We start from the raw sequence: 21,835 nt of genomic DNA on the forward strand, positions 1-21,835 counted from the left end.
AAGAACCTATCAGGAACCTCTCTGAGAACCTGTCTTTTTTTTTTTTTTTTTTTTTTTGGAAAATGAGGATATAGCAATTTTTTTGTTTCACATCAACAACCACCAGTAAATTTATCACTTTTATTTTAAAATGATCTGAACATGAGCCACCTCTCAGATTCCCTCATGCTTTTAGTGTAAGTGCCGTGTTCAAACCAGGCAACTCAACACTACTGACATGCTGATAAAAATAAATAAATAAATAATAGCAATCACTTTCTAGAAATTTTTTATATATGTTTGTTAGATATTTTTAATTTTTTTATGTTTTGTAAAGGGTCTTACTAGACTTTATGAGCTGATATTAGCTACACTCCTGCACTCCATATGGCTCTGCAACTCACATCACAGCATAGACAGCAGGTGATTGATAACCAGCCAATCACCAATCAATGATCACCATACTTCCTAAAAACCAATTGCTTCCACCACCATTCTTCCAGTCAATCACTGATCACCATTGTTCTCATCAATCACTGTGATTGTTTCCAATCACCAATCACCGATTATCACTGTTCATAAAATCCAATCACTTATCAACACTGTTCCTAAAAATCTATCTTTGATCATGATTGCTGTTCCCATCCACCAATCACCCATCCCCAATCAATCCTTACTACCAATCACCATTTTTCTTATCCACCAATTGCTCATAACTGATCATAATTAGTCCCAATAACCAATCACTGATCACCATTGTTCCTAAGAACGAATCACTGATAACTATTATTCCTAAAATGCCATCACTGATCACCATCATTTATAATGACCAATCACCACACCATTGTTCCTAAAATCAATCACTTATCATCATTTTCCCAAACATCAATCACTGACAGCTGTTGTTCATAAAAACAATCATTTATCACAACTCTGCCCAACCACCAATCACTGATCACCAATCATTCCTAAAAAATTTTGCTATTCACCATTTTTCTCATTCACCAATTACTGGCCACCACGATCACAATTAGTTGCAACAACCAATGACCGATCACCATTGTTCATAATGACAAATCACCATTGGTTTCAACCACTGATCTCTCATCACCATTGTTCATAATCACCAATCACCATTGGTTCCGACCACCAATTACTGACCACCATTGTTCCTAAAATCAATCACTTATCATCATTTTCCCAAAACCAATCACTGGCAGCTATTGTTCATAAAAACCAATCACTTATCACAACTGTTCCAAAAAATCAATCACTGATCACCAATTATTCATAAACAACAATTACTAATCACCTTTTTTCTCATTAACGAATTACTGACCACCACGATCACAATTAGTTGCAACAACCAATCACTGATCACCACTGTTACTAAAAACCATACGTCGATCCCCACTGTATTTTATGACCGATCACCAGTGTTCATACTGACCAATCACCATTGGTTCTGACCACCAATTACTGACCACCATTGTTCCTAAAGTCAGTCACTTATCATAATTTTCTCAACCACCAATCAGACAGCTAGTGTTCATAAAAAGCATAAAAATAACTTATCACAACTCTTCCCTACCACTAATTATTGATCACCAATCATTCCTAAAAAACAATTACGAATCACCATTTTCCTCGTTTACCAATTACTGACCACCACGATCACAATTAGTTGCAACAACTAATGACCGATCACCACTGGTTCCAACCACTAATCTCTCATCACCATTGTTCATAATGACCAATCACCATTGGTTCCGACCACCAATTACTGACCACCATTGTTCCTAAAATCAATCACTTATCGCCATTTTCCCAACCGTCAATGACTGACAGCTACTGTTCATAAAAACAACCAATTATCACAACTGTTCCCTACCACTGATTATTGATCACCAATCATTCCTAAAAAAACAATTATTAATCACTATTTTTCTCATCCACCAATTGCTGACCACACGATCACAATTAGCTGCAACAACCAATCACTGATCACCATTGTTCCTAAACACTATTCGTCGATCACCATTGTATTTTATGACCAATCACCATTGTTCCCAATCACCAATCACTTATCAACATTGTTCATAATGACCAATCACCAATGGTTCCAAACACTAACTACTGACCTCAACAACCTAAACATCAATCACTCATGATCATTTTCCCAAAAAAACCAATCATTGATCACCAATCATTCCCAAAAAATCATAACAATAACTAATCACCGTTTTTCTCATCCACCAATGACCACCATTATTCCACATTAACAACCAATCACTAATCACCGCTTACAGCTTGGTATTGTCCCTAATCACTGCTTAATATTGTTTCCAAACCACCGACTAAGTCTGTTCCATTGAAACATATTGGAATTTTAAAAAACAAGAAGGAGAAACCTGGTTGTTGATGATGAAGAAGATGCCGTAAAAGTGATTAGTCACAAAAAAACACCCAAAATGTGTAGCATTAAAAAAAAAACACAGCAGCATAATAAAGATTTAACGTTTGATGTTCATTCGTCTTCAGTAAGCGCTTTTTATCCGGCTCAGGGTCACGTTGACGTATGACTTCGCTTTGTTTAATTAAGTGAAGAAAAACTTTTTATATCTCGCAGTCTAAACGGGATAGATGATGAAACCCGAGACAAAAAAAAAAATCCCACTATGAGTCGTGATAAACGGGAGCTAGCGGGCTAGTAGGAAAACACGGGCGCTTTTACGATTTGTATTTTTAAAGATTATGGTGTTTGGTCATTTCTCAGTTATTTATTATTCAACACAGATTATATTCACCGCTTTAAAATTGCATGTTCAGGGACGCTTTAATGTCCACCTTAGCCTCTGATCCACAAACTTAAATGAGCCCATTAGGCTGCAACTTCTACAAACTTTTGATTCGAACTAAAAAAATAAAAATAAATAAATAAATAAATAAATAAATAAAAAAACCCTAATGAGAACATCGCTCATCCCACAAGCTCTCCAGAATAAATAAATAAATAAATAAATAAATAAATAAATAAATAAATAAATAAATAAATAAATAAATAAAATCTTTGGAATAGCATACACAGCTCCCCGGATTATGAATCTTCAGGAAGTCTTTAGCAGCATGAGGACGATGCGGAGCGGCGAGCCCGGCTCTTCGGAGAGCAGATTTAGTGGGTTAGGGACGCCATGTGTGTATTCCGATACTTATAAGGAGTCTCAAAATTGATGGAGTGGCTTCCCGTCGTCTCGGCTGCATAATGAGGAGTGCGGTAATTGTGGTCTTCGGGGGAGGAGAGAGAGAGAGAGAGAGAGGGAGAGAGAGAGAGAGAGAAAAGGATATTGCTGCGCCATACATTCTTCATGAATTGGGCAATTCATCAGAAATCGCCGGCTCGAGAGCCGTTATCATGTAGCAGCACTTGTTTATTTCCAGAGGTGAATTAGGTGTAGAGTACACACACACACACTCACCTGACCACTAACCAGTGGCGTGTATGTGTGTGTGTGTGTGTGTGTGTGTCTGTGTGTGTGTGTGTGTGAAATGTTACGCATCAGACCTGATGACAGCGAGTCTAAGTGAAGCATCATCGAGGCGTCAAGATGTTTACAGAAGAACTTCGCCAAGAGCTACGATGTCTTCTTGTTAATCATTGTGTGTGTGTGTGTAAGAGATAGAGAGAGAGAGAGAGAGAGAGAGAGAGAGAGAATGAATAGACATTAACACTATGTGTCTATTGGTCTATCTGTGTGAAAAAGTAATGGCACCCAATGAATCTAAATACAGTGGAACCTCAGCATATGAATGCCCTCCCTTACAGATGGGATGTGGTAGCTTAGTGATTAAGGTGTTGGACTGCTGATCAGAAAGTAGTGAGTTTGAATCCCAGGTCCATCAAATGGCCCCTGAGTAAGGCCCTTAACCCTCAATTGTTGTTCTGGATAAGGGCAAATGCCTGTAATGTAAATGTACATATTTTTGCCTTAAGAATTGAAATTTTGCAAAAAATTTGCATCGGCATACGAAGCATCTTCAGCACACAAACGAAGCGAAACCGAAGCAAACGTTGTGTGTACGTCCGGGAGCCGCTCAAAACTTGTTAGCATCAGTGGAAAGCCAAGCCAAGCGAAGCCAACTGAAGCGAGTTTACAAATCGTGCTAATTTTTTTTCAGTCAGTGAAAGCTGTTTGGAAAGAGTCAACCCACGATACCAACGTAGCCTTCAGCATGTGTTCAAAAGCTTGGTGATTTTTCCGGCATTTTTTTGTTGACAGATTGGTGGCGTTGGTGGTCTGTTCTATTTTTAGCCCAAGCTTGGTGGCACGACTTCCTGTGAGGAGGCTTGACATGGAATGCTTGTCTTGGGTCACTTCTTTGAAAGCAGCCATACAGTTTACATACGTTTCATATTGGGAATATTGGTCGTATTTTTGGGTGGCTGGAACGGATTATCTGCATTTACATTATTTCTTATGGGAAAATTTGTTTCGCAATACAAATTTTCAGCTTAAGAACTCGCCTCCAGAACGGATTTAATTTGTATGCCAAGGTTCCACTGTATTCTGACATCACACTGCGTTTTTACCCTAACAAGCTCATATATGGAAGTTTTTTGGGTTTCCAGATGTGTATTAATCTATAGATACAATCACTTTAGGTGAGAGTGTTGTCGCTATAACAGAAGCGAGAACAGAAACTAGCTTTTTCATGGGCGTAAATATAAAAGGTCTAAATGTACGATGCGTCATTCTTTAGAAAAATAATTAAAAAGATTATTATTGTCTGGAAACATAACCCTGAATCATTGCTGTTGCAAGAAAAATAAAAGAGTTCTGAAATAAAAGCTTGCTGACAAAACTCTCACATCTGCTCGTGTATGGTGTTTTTTGTTTTCATTTCTCATAAACCTGAGTCAAGATGATACTCGAGGTGGTGTATGACATCAGTTCTGTGCACAAAGTAAATCCCAGATCTGCCAAGCTGACTCTGTTGGGCCCTTGAGCGAGGCCCTTGACCCTCACAGTGCTCAGTTTTATAAATGAGATCAATGTAAGTCGCTCTGGATAAGAGCCTCTGCCAAATACAGTCAATGTAAAATAATATAACGGCAAAAACACTCTTTCTCACGCTTTTACTTGATTTTGTTTTGAAATGAAAATCTTACATACTACAGCTTTAATTTTTTATGGCCCTGTGGATAAGAATGAAAAGTTTCTTGTCGTTTCTGAATCTTTTAAAGGACTTCAGCTCCAGAACTGGACACGATTCTGTGTGTGTGTGGATATGTGAGTGGATATAAGTGAGTGTGTGTGTGTAACTGTGTGTAGATGTGAGTGTGTAGATTTAAGTGTGTGTGCATGGATGTGAATGTGTGTGGATGTGTGTGTGGATATGTTAGTGGATGTAAGTGTGTGTGAGTGATGTGTGTGTGAGCGGATGTGAGTGTGTGTGTGAGTGGATGTGAGTGTGTGTGGATGCGAGTATGAGTGATGTGTGTGTGTTGAAGTGTGTGTGAGCGGATATGTGTGTGTGTGTGGATGTGTGTCGATGTCTGAATTCATCATAAGAGAAATAATGTGAAATGATGTGTGCTGTGTGTGTGTGTGTGTGTGCGTGTGTGTGCGTGTGTGTGTTTATATGTGCTCATTATACAGAGCGAACCCTCTCATGAGTCAGTGTGTGAGCCGAGAACGAATCAGTCAGGCGCTTATTTTAGTGCATATGCTGTGAGCAGCCCTAACACACACACACACACACAACACACACACACACACACACACAGCCTCGTAGGAACTGTGTTTGACTGATGTGTGTGTGTTTGAAGAGCGAGGCCAGTGCCTCTGAGCTGTGACTTCAGGATTTTCCGCTGCTCTCTCATAAATGAGGCTTTTTCCTAGCTGCTCTCCGCTTTCGGCTTTGACGTGCTCGGCATTTCCGTCCAGCCTGGACAAGTCCACCGCTAATGACCTGACAACACCCAATTACAGCCTCCTTAATGTTCCACTCCGCCGAGTGGCAAACGCAGCGTCCAATTAGACAACAGATCAGGGCGAAGGTCTTGGCCCCGCCTCCTCGCTGCCTGATTAGAGGAGCGAGTGACTGAGAGACTGTTAAATAACCAGTTGTTATCTAAGAACTCTCCATAACAATGAAACTTTCTGGCTTTATCTGCCAGTTATCGCTTAATTAGACCTTTCAAAAACTTTTATTTCTTGTGAAAAACTTTTCTTTTCTCTTCACTCTGAGGCCAGATATCAGCTTATGATGAAGGAAACTCTGTGGGCGTGGCTTAGTGCATGATCTTACGTCTACATTTATAGAAATGGAGCTTAGGTACTGTTTAGATTATAGGCCTAGAATAGCATGACTATTTATATGAATACTTTATTATATTTCTTTCTAAAAAATATGGAAATGGAATTCTGGTTTAACTTTATTCTATTAGAGTTTGATTGGGGAATGAAAAAGGGGTTTTTTTTTGCACTTATGGAGATTAATTATGTATGATAAAAATCATGGGTTCGTCCTTAAATATATATATACTGATATACAGTATCTAAAAGTATATAAAAGTATATAGTATTCTCACGAGTCCAAAAAGAGTAAAATATTTGAAAACATAATATAATGAAACTTTTCCTTAAAAAATAAATTAATAAATAAAATCTTTATTAGGAGAAAAGTTTTATTTAAAATTGGGGTTTAAAAAATGAATAAATAAAATAAGTAAAATAAAATAAAATTAAATAAATAATTACTTAATTAATATTAATATTAATAATAATAATAATAATAATAATAATAATAATACATACTACACACTACTACATTCTTTCTCTTCAAAGAATATAGACTTGAATAAAAATGAGAGGCTCATTTTCTTTTATACAGCTAAAAACAACAACAATTCAATAACTTCAAATATTTCAGTACATTGTAGCTCTGAGGACCTGTTTCAATCCAAGCATCCAAAAGTTTCTGGTTCTTGGAGCCAGTTGTGTTGAAACGTCATAAAAATCTCTGACCAGGAAAGTGTAAAAAACAAGCCTTAGATGCTCCGGTGAACATACTGTACACTCAGACTCACACGAATAATCAGTGCAACTTTACAAACTCGATCCTTAATTAAATCAGGACTCTAACACGTGTTTATCCAGATGGCCGAGTGTTCGTCACGTTTTACATGCTACTCCTGTATAAATTACCAACAGCCTGCACGTCGGGAAGGAATTTACCCCGTAGAGAAAAGCCTTCGTCTGGACCAGGAAGTAGCGTAAGCAATCTTTTCTGCTATAGATGCCCTTTATATGCTTTATATGCGGTATTTCATCAGCATACAGATTAGTCATGTCTGTGTTTTTTCCTTCCACCAGCCCTGAATTCTAGTCCTAAATAGATAGGTGCAAAAGTGTGTGCACCCTGCAATGATTTTGGAGTGAGAAACCATAAAATGGAGCACCGTGTTACAATTTTGTCGGCGTAAAAAAGAATGAAATGCGACTATTTTTCAGAGATTATTAAACATAACATCGGTATGCGAGCTTTATTCCTTAGTAAACAAAGCTTTGCCTGCTTTTGAAGCACTTCATATTAAATATGTAAATTGCCCATTGGTATGAATAAGGTATCTATCTATCTATCTATCTATCTATCTATCTATCTATCTATCTATCTATCTATCTATCTACATCACATTTGTTTACACCATAGTGCTGATCAAGTCTCAATCTTCACGTTGACTCACAAATCAAATCCACGTGGTTATATTAAATGTGCTCTTTCTAATACGTTATCGTTTCTATAGCAGCAACTCATTCAAAGAAGCTTGGATGGGTCACATAAATGAATAAAACGGGTAGAATTATTGATATGGCGAAGTCTTCTGTCAGGAGATGTTCCTTTGAGTTGTTTTGGAAAAGAGTCTCCAGCGTTAACGTTTCTTACGACGTTAAAAAGCCTTCAGAACCACAGGTTTTTATTTTTCTGTCACGTAAGAAGAGGATAGGATTTGGTCATGTCTGTGTTCAGCATTTTCATGTCTTTGTCATGTCTCACTCCACAGTGGTGGTTAATATGAAGCTCATATGAAAGTAGACACTCAGGACATTAAGAATTTTGTAGTGTTCATGGAAAAGTTCCACAAAAACAAAAACGGTTATTTTTTCTCCACACAAATATTTGCATCTTCAAAGTAAATGTTGATATCAAACCCTTTTCTGCTCTCTGAGATGCTGCAAGTGCTTATTCATCTAAACATTACCTCAGACTGTAGTTAGCGAGCTGTGTTAAACCAGCTAACATTACCTCAGATTGTATCTAGGGAGCTGTGTGTTAAACCAGCTAACATTACCTCAGATTGTATCTAGGGAGCTGTGTGTTAAACCAGCTAACATTACCTCAGATTGTATCTAGCGAGGTATGTGTTAACTCCTAACATTACCTCAGATTGTATCTAGCGAGCTATGGGTTAAACCAGCTAGCATTACCTCAGATTGTAGCTAGCGAGCTATGGGTTAAACCAGCTAGCATTACCTCAGATTGTAGCTAGCGAGCTATGGGTTAAACCAGCTAGCATTACCTCAGATTGTAGCTAGAGAGCTATGGGTTAAACCAGCTAGCATTACCTCAGATTGTAGCTAGTTAGCTATGTGCTCAAATTTGATCTTCAACCACTAAAAGTCCGTGTAAAGTTATTCAACAGAGGGAAAAACACACGTCTGCAACACACTGAAAGCCAACAGACTCAATATAGATCAGACTTGTGATCATAAAATAATTCAAGGAAGTTTATTCAGAACGTTAGAGGTTTAAAAATGAAATGACAGGAAATATTCAGGTAACAAGAAACATTAATAAAGTGGAGAACCGGGCAAACTCGGGACAAGGAGAACGGATGTATACTTTACAAGACAAAACAAAAAACACAGGGGTTTAAACGAACAAACAGAACAAACACGTTCCTGACGCTTTACTGTTTCCATGACAAGCTGGAGGCTTTTTTTTGTGTTTATCTGTGTGTGTGTGTGTGTGTGTGTGTGTGTGTGTGTGTGTGAGAGAGAGAGAGAGAGAGAGAGAAATAGCATGTATTTTGCTAGCTACTTGGCAAAGCTAGACATTTGTAGAAGCTAATATTTTCTCGTTTAACACAATTTCAACTATACTGCCTAGCTAGCAACATTCTAAGACAGATAAAGTTAGCTTACTAGCTACAGTCTGAGGTAATTTCAACTGGTTTAACACATAGCTAGCTAGCTACAATCTGAGGTTAACTGTTTTAACTCATAGCTAACTAGCTACAATCTGAGGTTATGTTAACTGTTTGAACACATAGCTAGCTAGCTACAATCTGAGGTAATGTTAACTTTTTTAATACATAGCTAACAAGCAACAATCTGAAAGAAAAAGTTGGATTGAGTAATACAGTTGTAACTACACTGCTAAGCTAGCTGCAATTTGAAGTAATGTTAGCTGCAATAGCACACAACATTAGCTAGCTACAGTCTGAGGTAACTTTAGCTGGTGTAGCATATTTTCGACTCCAGTGGTTAGCTGGCTTTACATTCTGAGGTAATATTTGCTGGTTTAACGCTTTTTCTTTTACCACAGATAGCTGTTTTTTTTTGTAGATTTTCAACTTCACTGCTTAGCTACAATCTGAGGTAATATTAGCTACCAAGGCGCAGCGGTTCAGCTACATAATGTCAGACAAACAATGTGAAATTACCATGTACAATATCATGGATTTCTTCTTTATTTTTTACCCTAAAGAAGTCAGAGACTGTTGTAGACTGTTGTCTTTTAGTGTTAAACATACAAAAATAAATGAATGTAGGTCGTTATAGTGAAATGTTCTGTAGTCTACTGTAGCCGATCTGGCGTTTACAAACGGTGACAGATTTCGGATTTGTGCGACGTGTCTGTTCCAAGAATTTTTTAAAACGACGTCCAGGGGGAAAAAAAATGAAAGACAGAAACTAAGAAGGAATTGCTGGATGCTTTGAATCCTGTCACTGTGTTTACTGTGATAAGGATCACCTTTAATATGTGGCTATATTGTGACATCTGATAACAACACGTGTTTATTTGTATAAAGGGCGATAGAGAGATAAGGAGAAGGATATCCGGATGGTGTCGCTTTGATGAACCGAGAGCACGAGCCCGCAGGAGAAAATCCACCGGAGACAGAGTCTGGATGCGTTCGGCTATAATGAAGTCCAAACAGGCTTGCGAGGATTAATGGCAATATTAACAGAAGGAACAGGAGGAACAGGAGGACGAGTGCCAACGCCGCCTGGCTCGCGTTCAAGGTTTTTAATTATGATTAAGCAGCTCTGCTGGCACAGTACAAGTGTCTCGGCTTACACCTTTGTCTTTCCCTTTCTCTGGCCCTCTTTACCTCCTGTTCCCCAACTCAGAAACGGATTCGGCTTCGGCTCTCGACGCGTCTCGACTTCGCACTGAAGAAGAAGAAGAAGAAGAAGAAGAAGAAGAAGAAGAAGAAGAGGAGAAGAGGAAATGCAGGAGACCTGCAGAAAAGCAAGACAGCTGACATGTGGAGCCGGGGATAGGAGGGAGATTTTTTTTATTATTATTTTATTTTATTTTTTTCATTTTGAAGAATATCTGGCATGGAGAGGAAAAAGAAGTGTTCACAAATAAGCATATGGAGGGGTGAAAGCGACGAGTTTGGGAAGAGGATTTGGAACGCAGATTGAAAATAGATGAAGAGGGATGTCTACTGTATGTGGGTGCTTTTCGGAGTGTGTGTGTGTATGTGTGTGTGTGTGTGTGTGTGTGTGTTGGGGGAAACTATCCTAAAGTCAACAAAGTCTTCTCCAGATTTAGAGAGGAATAAAATCCAAGTACAAGACCTTTAAAATTACAGTCGTAAGCTCTTAATGAAACATCAACAGAGCAAATCTGCAAAATACAGTACTACACACACACACACACACACACACACACAAACCTGTGCTTTTTCTAAATACAATCCCACAAATCTACGGGATTCTTCATGCCAGCAATTAGACAAAACCCTTTCATAAAAAAGGGTAAAATAATAAAAATAAATAAAATAAATCAATCAATCAATGAATAAATAAATAAATAAATAAGTAAAATAACGCTTTTATAGGAAAATTTTTTTTTTTTTTTATTTGTGATGCAACTTGCGAAGTTTTTTTAGTGCTTTTTCCCCCGAATTGGTGAAATCACAACCACAGGCACGTCTCAGCCCAAATCAGCGCTAATTAAAAAAATGAATAAATAAATAAAAATATACAGATTTGCTTGATTTTGTGTTAATTAATATTAAAGTCCTGAAGGATTAATGGCGCAGGATTTTATGCCATTGCTACCACATATAAGTTGACTGACTTCCTGCAACAGAAAATCTAATAAAAGTGTTTTATTCCTCTTACACCACAGGAATTTGCCAACAATTTTTTTCATCAGTTGTTGTTTATTGAAGACTTTTTATCTGTTTAGAGTTACATTTAACACTATGGGAAACAAATTCCCTTTTCTGTTTGTGTGTTGGGTTTGAATCAGAGAAAAAACAATAAAACACTTTTGGTATTATTTGGTATTTCATTTCATTTCTACTACATTTACTGCAAAAAAAAAACAGTTTTCAAATGCTTTTAGGCATACAGGGATAAAAAAAAAAGTCAGTCAGACATGTGCTGGAGAAAAAATGGTCAATATACCATTTCTAAATGTGCCTTCAAAATTTTTTCAGGACTATCAGGACGATGTAGAAGCTGTTTGGCTGCACAAAACATTCTTGCCAGTCTTTTCTGTTCCTCTATGCTCCTCCTTTCCTCTCAGATTTCTGTTCTTTTACCACTAGTAATGTAGCTTAGGCTAGACAAGGACCCTCTCTCTAGCTAGCGTTTTTAATCAGTGAAGTAGAATTAACTCAAATCAACGAGTTTTGTGCAAGGTACAAAGCACTAACACTGGAGGCTCCTTCCAGAAATAAACATACTACTAATGGTGTATCAACGATTACGCTTATTCTGTTTATTTATGAGCTACGATAATGGGGATCGTCCATCATGCGAGTACTTATGGGCTGTTACTATAGAAACAATATTCAAATAAATGATTATATATAGTCTAAGCCATTCTGTTATTAAAAATAAATAAATAAATAACACGTCCCACCTGACAAACTGAGGTGTGTATCTACCTACTAGTGATATCACAACACTTTACCAACGGAAGATGACTCAGTCATCCGACTCCCAATCGACTCCTTTTCATCTGCTCCCTATTTAAATTAAATAAATAAATAAAATAAAACCCAAAATTGTAGATCTATTTATCGCGCATTTATCTATTAATCATGAAGTACTGATGAACGCTCAGCAAAATGAAAAGGAGTCAACTGTCATTGTTCACTTAAATGATTCGATTCAAAGAGTCGACTCCTTGATAAACGACACATTCAATACGATTTTTAGATGTTACAGGAAAAAAAGTTTCGACTTTGGGAAGATGTATGTATGTGGGGTATCATCAACAAACACACACACACACACACACACACACAGACACAGAACGCAATGCAGAGGAAGCAAATATGAGCTTTTCCTGAAAATCAACAGGAGAAGGCACCTCCAAACACACACTCCTCTCTCGGGCTGTTTAATTAGTGAGGTGGTAACCGCTTTATAAAGATTAGCCGCCTCTCAGAGGGGTAGGTGGGGGTTTAGGTGCATAGGGAGGGGGCGGGGATGGTGTCTATCGGGTGTGCTTTAAGTGTCTATGAGACAGATCTCCGGGGAGCGACACGCAGTGCCTCTGCCAGACGCTGTTTTATAACAGCATATGGTCTAACACGCTTACTCGTTTCCGTTGTTAAAAAAGAAATGCAGTGATATCCACACGCTCGTGTTTGCATTTGCACTGACTCTGCTGTTCCTTAATGCCGCGGCTTTGGCAGCAGGAACAAACGCAGAGAAAGATTTAAAGTAGCGTGGCGTGAAGCAGCAGAGTTTTCTGACAGCGGTGTAGAGCAGATACTGTAGACGTGCTAAAGAAATTAAAGATGGTGTCATGGATCTAGACGTCGGTGAATATAATTTATTAAAACTCACAGTTTTGAAGGTGCAGTAAGTAATTCTGAATTTATTTCCCCAACCTGTAATAATCATAAAATTCCACGAAACAAATAAATTCCTATTACAATTTCAGAAAGTGTGTCTAGGTGATAGGAAAACTCTCTGGTGTAGAGTTCTTCAACTTTAAAAATCTTTAAAGGAAGAATCTTCCAGAAAGTCTATCGAAGAACTATGAATATTCTGAGTTCACTTCAGGATTTGTGCCCAGTGTTTAGCTCCACCCCTAGGTGGTACTCCGCCCCGCCCATTTCCCCTAAAAAATTCATGTAGCTTCTTTATAATCACTTTTTGCCACATTCCTTAGAGACATTAATCTCACTGGTCAATGTTTGAACTGTTGGAGAAAAAAACCGATGCAACGTTAATGGAATTTTACACAAGATTCAAAATCCAAGCGCAGAATTTTCTCGCGCTATACAGAGGAGGTGATATAACATAATGCCAGTATCTGTTTCTATTTAATTCTTATCTGTTTTTGGCCTGTTGTGGGCGTGGCTTAAACTAGAAAGCGTATTAAAAAATAATAAACAGATAATCCAACAAATTTAGTTGCCTATGTTTAAAACAATATAAGGAAATTAATTTAAACCCCAGTGTCTCTGACCAGGCAGGTATTAAAGATCTCTATGTTTATCGATTGTTGCCAAGTTTTCTTAAGAACTGTATTAAGAAGAAGCACCGTGTAGCGACCAGCCATTCACTGGTTGATATCCGAGTCCAGTGTGTCGTATTTTCCCCCTTGTTACGTCATACACTTCCGTGATATTCGGTGTTTCGCCATCCGACTCTATCTACAGAGCCATTTTTGTTCAGTGTTGTTCAGCTACGTCCTGGTTTTCGCCTGATATGAGACTGAAAGCGCTGTTCAGTTTCTGATTGGGTTTCTGTTGCTAAGCGACAACATTCTAACAGCAAATCCTTTCACATTGTACTGGACTGTAGTTTGGCATCACAGTGTGGACTGTAAAAGTTGTCAGAGCTTCATAATCCCAGGTAAAAGGGGCTTTAAGTGTGAAACACTCCTCTAGCCAGGGTTAGAGCAACTTTAACAACTTTTTATACACGTAAGCAAGCAAGGTTTAAGGGCCTTGCAATGGTGGAATTGGGACTCAAATTTACAACCTTACAATCAGTAGGCCAACACCTTAACCATTAAGCTACCACAGCCCAGGGTAGTCTGAAAAGCCTTCGAGATTAAAAGAATTGCTAATGCAGTCCAGAAAATTACATACAGCTCCTTAGAAAAGAAAGAAAGAAAGAAAGAAAGAAAGAAAGAAAGAAAGAAAGAAAGAAAGAAAGAAAGAAAGAAAGAAAGGCCATAATGCAGTCGATTACTCTGGGTTACATTCTCCTTGGAGCTGAATGAGAGCAGTATTTATTAGACTCTTAGTGTCATGGTTTGAGAAATAATGTTGGTGGTCAATCCACAGCATGCCTTATTGCATAAACACTGTGTCCAAGAACAAATTCCCTGCACTCTGCTCTGAAGCAAATAATCTTCGAAACCTGCACTTAGTGGATTTGGAAGCACTTTTTTTGTACCCTCGAGTCATAGGTCAAGGAAAGCGCATTGCTAATATGTTTATATAAGCCAATTTTTTATATTAGCTAAAGAAATGCTGAAACTATGCTGCTTGCACGTACACTGCAGTAGACGCTGAGGAAATTCAGCTCGAGTTCAGGAGTGCAGAGGGCACATACTGTAGTCTGAGAGACCGTTCACTTATACAGACACACACACATACACACACTGCTACAAAATCACCAGGTTCTGAACGCCACAGTGAAGTCAGCATGGCTAAATGCACTCTTGCAAGCATTCAAATACCAAAGCCTGCATTTTTGCAGCAATAATAAGCGCAGCTCAGGGGCTCGGGGTAAAATGTAGACGGAAGTGAGAAAAGTAAACGATTCTCAAATGTCTCAAATGATTCATCTCAACCTCTTAGGGATGTGTCATGTGGTCAAAATTCTATGGAGTTATATTCAAAAAATAAACAGACACACTTTTGATGCTAAGTTGAAAAGCCTGATTTCTTTTTTTTTTTTTAATCAAAATGATTCACATGTTGGACCAAGTCAACTCCGTGATTCACCCAAACCCCCACATCATCTGGAGCTCGGACAAGATCACAAAACCACAATCCACCCTTAGACGTTAATGATCATTTCCAATTAACACATGACCTTCAACAGCATCCAGCATTCCTACATTTCCCACAATGCTGTTCTGCTACCTGCTGACAGATTGATGCTGCTCTCATAACTGGGAAGTTTCCGACTTCCCAGTATATGTCAGATCGACTTAAATGGCTTTCCAGCTCGTAATTTGTAAAAGTAGGAAAAAAGCTCAGATTTCTCCGAATTGGTATCCCTTGACATCACTTCAACTCAGAGTGGAAAGTAAGAACGACAAACGAGAGTGTGAGGTCAGATTTTTGAACTGTCTTTAAAAAATTAATTGAAATAGAAATTCTCTTTCTCCAAGACTTTAATCAACCTGCTCTTTCATGCCATTTCCAACACTATCATTAGTGAATCATCACATCTGGTTAAAAAAAATCACTAAGACTTGTTTAATTCTCTTTCAAAGTTTTCTGAAGGAAGTGTACAGTGAGCGTAAATTTCATTTCTGTCTTCAGAAGGCTAGAGGACATTTGGTAAATTCCCAATTGTTGTCAATGCAGCGTGGCCCTGTGATGGACTGGTGACCTGTCCAGGGTGTACCCCTGCCTTTCGCCCAGTGTGTGCTGGGATAGGCTCCAGCAGATCCCCGTGACCCTAATTAGATATAAAGCGTGTATAGAAAATGGATGGATGGATGTCAATGCAGCACTAGTCCTCACCTACATAGAGTGATGCAGCAGCACTTTAGTGATTTATTCTAAAGCTTTCTCATCATCTTTAAATAGCATAAAAATGAATGGGAATGTTGTAATGTAGTGGTTAGACTACTGCTCAGAACGTTGTGAGTTCAAATCCCAGGTCCACCAAGCTGCCACTCCTGGGCCCCTGAGCAAGGCCCTTACCTTCAGTTGTATAAAATGTAAGTCACTCTGTATAAGGATGTCTGCCAAATGCTGTAAAGTCTGACTCTTGCTCCTTTTCTAGTTATATCGGAATAGAAGGAAAGATCCAGTTTCTCCTTTCATTTGTGTCACTCAGATCATTTCATAAGTGAGGAAATTTACATCAACATAAAATTTCATGAATATATTTCACAGACCTTGGGGCTGGGGATGTGGTAGAGCAGTGGTTAAGGTGTTGGACTAATGGTCAGAAGGATGTGCATTTGAATCTCACGTCCACCAAGCTGCCCCTGAGCAAGGCCCTTTACGCTCTGTTGTATGAAATGAGATAAAATGAAAATAGCTCTGCATAAGGGCGTCTGCCAAAAGCTGTAAATGTAATAAGCTCTCATTCTATTATATTTAAAAGCTAAGACTAAAACGTGAAATCTCTTATCCCCCCCCCCTTTTTTTTAGCTCCTTGAATATCTTTTCTTCTGTTAAACACCACTGAGATCTCATCACAGACTCCTCACAGTTCACCCCGAAAACACAACTCCCCAACAAATTAGCACCGCTGGGGTTTTCCTTATAACGAGCCTCATTTACAACATTACAATAATTATATTGCAGCGACTACTCTCAGATTATCCGGATACGGATAATGTCTCTCTCTTTTGTCCTTCCCACCACTACACCGCCTCTTCCTCCGTGCTCTTTAATGACTGCCAGCCCTTTTGAAAGTGACATTTACTTTGTGGAAGTCGGACTGTTTCCCTGAGAACTCAGCTGGAGTCTAGTCCTGAAAGATCGCCAGTCTGGCCAAAGTCCTTGATGCCAAATTGGATACAAACAGAAGTAAGAGATTTCTGGTGAAATATACAGTGTCATGTCCAGGGTTTTAGGCAACACTCACAGAGGCACTAAATACACAGTATAATATTATATGATATAGAAGAGACTTTTTGCGGAGCAAAAAAATATTATTATATTGGGCTTCAGAAGGATTTACTCAAAATACTACAATGATTTAGATTTGTTTCAGATATCTTTCACTATTTGCCTGAATTTACTTCAGGATTAGATTTTGGGATGGCAAATAGGGTAACAAGCAACCACCATCAGGCACTTGTGGCTACACCCCTGTTATTTTACAGCATTTAGATTTATTTCAAGCATAAATGTATGTTTATCATCGGTAACAACATCCAACACAGTTATTCACAATCCTGTAGCATACTCTAGATTAATTAGGATGGTAAGAGTGTTTTATTGCAGTGATGACAACTGAATTGGATAGTATGACCTTCTTTAGCAAATAAAACATTTGAATGATTGGCATATTGCTGTATTATAAAGCTGTAGAGGAATAAAACACTTCAGAACATACCATTCACAGTTCATATAAATAATTCATTCCTCAAGAATTTTTACATTTTAACCACAACAGTCTAGATGTTTTTTGCTACTCCACTTTTCTTGCTTGCATTATTGCATAATTTTCATCACCAGTCTTTAATCAGAATGTTAATACAATTTGGGTCACATTAAACATTAAATAAAAGAGCTGAACATATTTGGAAGGAAATTGCACTTGAATTTGACTTCAGGGTCAGGAGCATGGTACCAATTCTTCTCACTGAGGTGCTCGCAAGAAGCTTGTCTCATTCATACCTCTATTATCTGTTAAAGTCTGTTTGTGTGCTTCATTTTAAAAGGTATCAAGTTGAATAGTCAATATATAAAAGACAGGATACTGATTTTGGAGAATAGGATGAGCCATTTTGAACGCAAACCTCCCTCTCTCTTTCTTTCATTTTTATTATTTCGGTTTTGTGTTAATACCAAACGCTAATGAAAACGTGTTGCTGGAAAGGGAAAGAAAAAAAAAATAGCTTCTATTTATTTTTTTGCTAATTAGCGACATGAATACATAAAAACAGTGGTGGGCTGGCCGTGTTGAAAATCTGCACTGCAACGGATAATTAATTCCACCTAACACTAACGTGTGAAAGAGAGTTGAGAGCAAGTGCTAGTGAGAATGTGATGCCAAAAAAAAAAAAAAAAAAAGAAAAGAAAAAAGAAAAATGATTATTTTTTTCCTTTTTTTTTTAAGGCTCTTTTGCTTTCATCTAAAAATACCCAGCTACATGTATACAGTATAATTAGAAGAAGAAAAAGAAGAGGAAACATGGTCGCACAAACGAAATAATGAATTGCATTTAGCGCTTAAAACCGAAGCCTGTGCTCAGCTTGTCGCTCTAATCAGATTAATAGAAGCTAATTAAACACTTATTACTGCTTACACACAACACTACGTTAACTTTTATGACTCTCAGGACGAACGGTTAGAGTATTTACAAGCCACTTGGTCATATGAGTTTACTGTAAATCACTGATGCATGAATATTTTACACGCACGCTTGCTATGCAGGCATTTATGTGAGCAATATGCGATAATGTAAAAAAACGTGTGAAGGTGCATTTCATTTGGCCTGAGAAAGCAGATTTCAACTTAGCATGTCTGTGGATTTCATTAAACACACCGGATATATGAAAATGAATGAGAAATCATCAGTATATAAAATAAATCTGAATCAATCACACATGAAAAAAATCACATATGTAAATAAGCTAGCCGGTTACATTTCTGAGCGGGAAAGCTTGTTAAATTAGCCAGCAAACGTTTTGTAAATTAGCTTATGAAATCAGATAGCTAGTTAGGTTTCGTAAGCAGGTTTGAGAAATTAGCTAGCTGCGCAAGTTGTGTAAATTGGTTTCTTAAATTGCAAGCTAGCTAGTTTTGTAATACCGGTACGATTTTTTATTAGCTTGCTAGTGAAGTTTTGTGAGCGAGCTTGCTAAATTAGCAAGCTAGGTTTGTATTGTTCGTTGCTAATGTTCCAAAATAAACAGTACAGAACAAGCAACTTGGTTGAGTTGTGGTCAGGACTAGCAACTTGGTTGAGTTGTGGTCAGGACTAGCAACTTGTTTGAGTTGTGGTCAGCTCTTTTCACTGGTTAAATATCTTTTGTAAAAATGTAAATATGTTTTCTTGAATGCTTGAGGTTATTTAAGTGTATACTCTCTTTGATTTTCATACCCATATTTAATTGCATATGATTTTGACACAGTACCAGGCCTTTTTTTTTTTTTTTTACTTAAATGAGGTCTCTTGGTACTTTTTTCAGAGCTGGCAATAAAGTAACACAAAAATATTCGTTTTAGACGGCGTGAGAAAGCACTCTTTGTATATGTGCATTCATTCAAAGCTCTTTTTTTAGGGATTTCTCTCCCCAAACTTTTCTCTACAGTTAAACGCAGCGAGCTCTCGCGCATTAGGAGATTCACTCACAGCTCACGAGCGCTCTGTTATTAGCGAAACAGTGCCGAGACCGCGTGCTGCGCGCTGAGGCGGCGAGTCGCGAGCGCGCGCCAGACGGGACGCATTAACCCAGCAGCAGCCCGGAATAGATCATGCACATGACACAGACTCTCGGTCAAAGTGACTTAATTAATGTGCATCAGACATACCTGCAGAGTTCATTTGATACACCATGATGAGGAGGATCACGTGTTACGCATTCGGATTTGTGCAACTGACCTTATTGTGCGTCTCCGGGAAGACGAGGTTTGATGACCACTGATGTAATTAAAATATGCGCATGCATGCCCGGACATCTCAGTCCCGGACATTAGCCATGCATTTAAACAAATAAAGTGACACAAACAAAGAGAGAGATTGCGCTGTGCGCGAGTTAGTACTCCAAATGATAAAATCAACACCTAATTGCCGTTTTCTGTCTAAAAAATTACAATAATAATAATAATAATAAACACATCACGCCGCCGCCGACACGAGTTATTACAGAAAATAAAAAAGGTGACCGGTTCTATTATAATGACTATATCCTGGTGCATTGGTTCATTACGCAAATAATTAATAAATAAAAGGCGTTAGAAGAGGAAGAACGCACGTGCGTAGGTCGGACATTAATAATGCACGTTAATAACCGTGCATGAAATAAAATGTTAATGCAACGTTTAAAAAGCAGTTTTATAGCAGTCATCTATTTGTTAAGGGTTGCATCTGCTTAGGCTGCCTTGGGCAAATGTCAACAACAATATATTTCTTTTAGCCGCAATCAAAATCATACAGGTTACTGCATTAGTCAAACATTCATTAGAAAGTATCTATCAGTTTCAAAAGCCTTTCCATTACAGCATGATAATGAGATGTGAGAGAATAACAGAGAGGGAAAGAGAACAGAGATAAAGAGAGAGACAGAGAGCACGTGGCTAACAGACAAGAAGTTCTTGCCAAAAATAACTACTTCTGTCAGTTCTCACCTGTCCGTTCTTGCACAGGTCAGCCCACATGCTTGTGCCGTCACCTCCACGCATCAGCACGTGGTAGATGAAGAAGTAGGTGCCAGGCACGCTGCAGATGAACTTTCCTGACGCGCCGTCATAGTTGTTGCCCGTGTTGGTGACGACGTCATCGAATTTAAGGATCTCGTAGCCCTCGTGTGGGTTCTTGAGTCCGGCATAGAAAGCAACGCGTGGCTGAGTGCTGTATGTCACCGTGCTGATAGCTCCGTTAATGCCGTTCGTGCCGCGGTCCCCTCTTTCCCCTCGGTCCCCCGGGGGCCCCATCGGACCCGGGGGGCCTGGCTCCCCGGGTGGCCCTGGAGGTCCGGGTTTGCCCGGCCGTCCCGGCTTCCCCTGTGGCCCCTGGACGAGCGTGGAGGGTGGCGGCGGTGCTTCAGAGCCTGCGCCCGCTGGACCTGTCACGGCACTTTTGCTGCTCAAGTAAGGGTCACACACCATGTGGCAGGCACCCAGCATCTCATACTGGCCGGCGTCGGTGCTTACGGAGCTCACCAGCACCGGGATGAGCACCACGAGCACCAGGAGCAGCATAACACCTACAGCCGCCACTGCCAGGCTCTTCCTGCCCAGACCGAGGCGCGGGAGCGGCTGGGTGGCCAGGGTCGCTCTGGCCGGGGCCGAAATGGTGCCTGATGTAAATAGCCTAAAGCCAAGAGGAGCGTGTGTGTGTGTGTGTGTGTGTGAAGGACTGAAAGGACAGCAGGACACAGCTAGTATCCTGAAAAGTGCCTTGAAGTGTGTGTGAAGGAGAAGAAGACCCACATACACACACGTGCCGTCACTTTCCCTGCGTCTGTTGGTGGATGGCTTAGCTGCCAGCGCTGGACTGAAGTCTCACACACCTCCTACATCCCCTCACACACAACTCCTCCCCTAAAAAAAACTCAATCCCAGGGTTTAGTCGAGAGAGTTGCAGGCTGTGACGCAGGGTGGAGAGCGAGAGGACAAAGTGAGCGCGAGTGTGAGCGCGAGTAGAGCGGCAGATGCAGAGGAGGGGAGGAGAAACCTGGGCTGTTTGCAGAGGCAGAATCACAGATCGAGAGTTTTATACTGACCCTCCCCTCCCTCTTTCCCTCCATCTGTCCCTCCCTCCTTCCCTCTGTCCCTCCTCTCTGCTCAGACTCAGTCACATCCCCACAGCCACAGAGCGGAGGAGAGGAGGACACGAGGGAGGGAAGGAACAAAGTCAGCTGAGAAGAGGAGAGCTGAGGAGATGTGTGTGTGTGTGTGTGGAGGAGCAAATATAAAAGATGTATTAAAAAGGGCAAATCTAAAAACGCAAAGCCAGACGTATGAGATGAGGAAAGAACTTGGGATAAAAATAG

At 39.3% G+C, this 21,835-nt stretch overlaps 1 protein-coding gene across 1 annotated transcript in view; it reads right to left on the reverse strand.

The window, feature by feature from the left end:
* LOC131362569 (C1q-related factor) overlaps positions 1-21,342 on the reverse strand; it is a 41,744-nt gene extending 20,402 nt beyond the window's left edge. Inside the window, exon 1 of the mRNA XM_058404677.1 lies at positions 20,469-21,342. Within this exon, the coding sequence (XP_058260660.1) occupies positions 20,469-21,041 (573 nt within the window). The 5' untranslated portion in view covers positions 21,042-21,342. The remainder of the gene's footprint in view (positions 1-20,468) is intronic.
* Positions 21,343-21,835: the final 493 nt, after the last annotated feature.

This window comes from Hemibagrus wyckioides, linkage group LG02, assembly GCF_019097595.1.
Source record: "Hemibagrus wyckioides isolate EC202008001 linkage group LG02, SWU_Hwy_1.0, whole genome shotgun sequence".
In the NCBI taxonomy this organism is placed as follows: Eukaryota; Metazoa; Chordata; class Actinopteri; order Siluriformes; family Bagridae; genus Hemibagrus; species Hemibagrus wyckioides.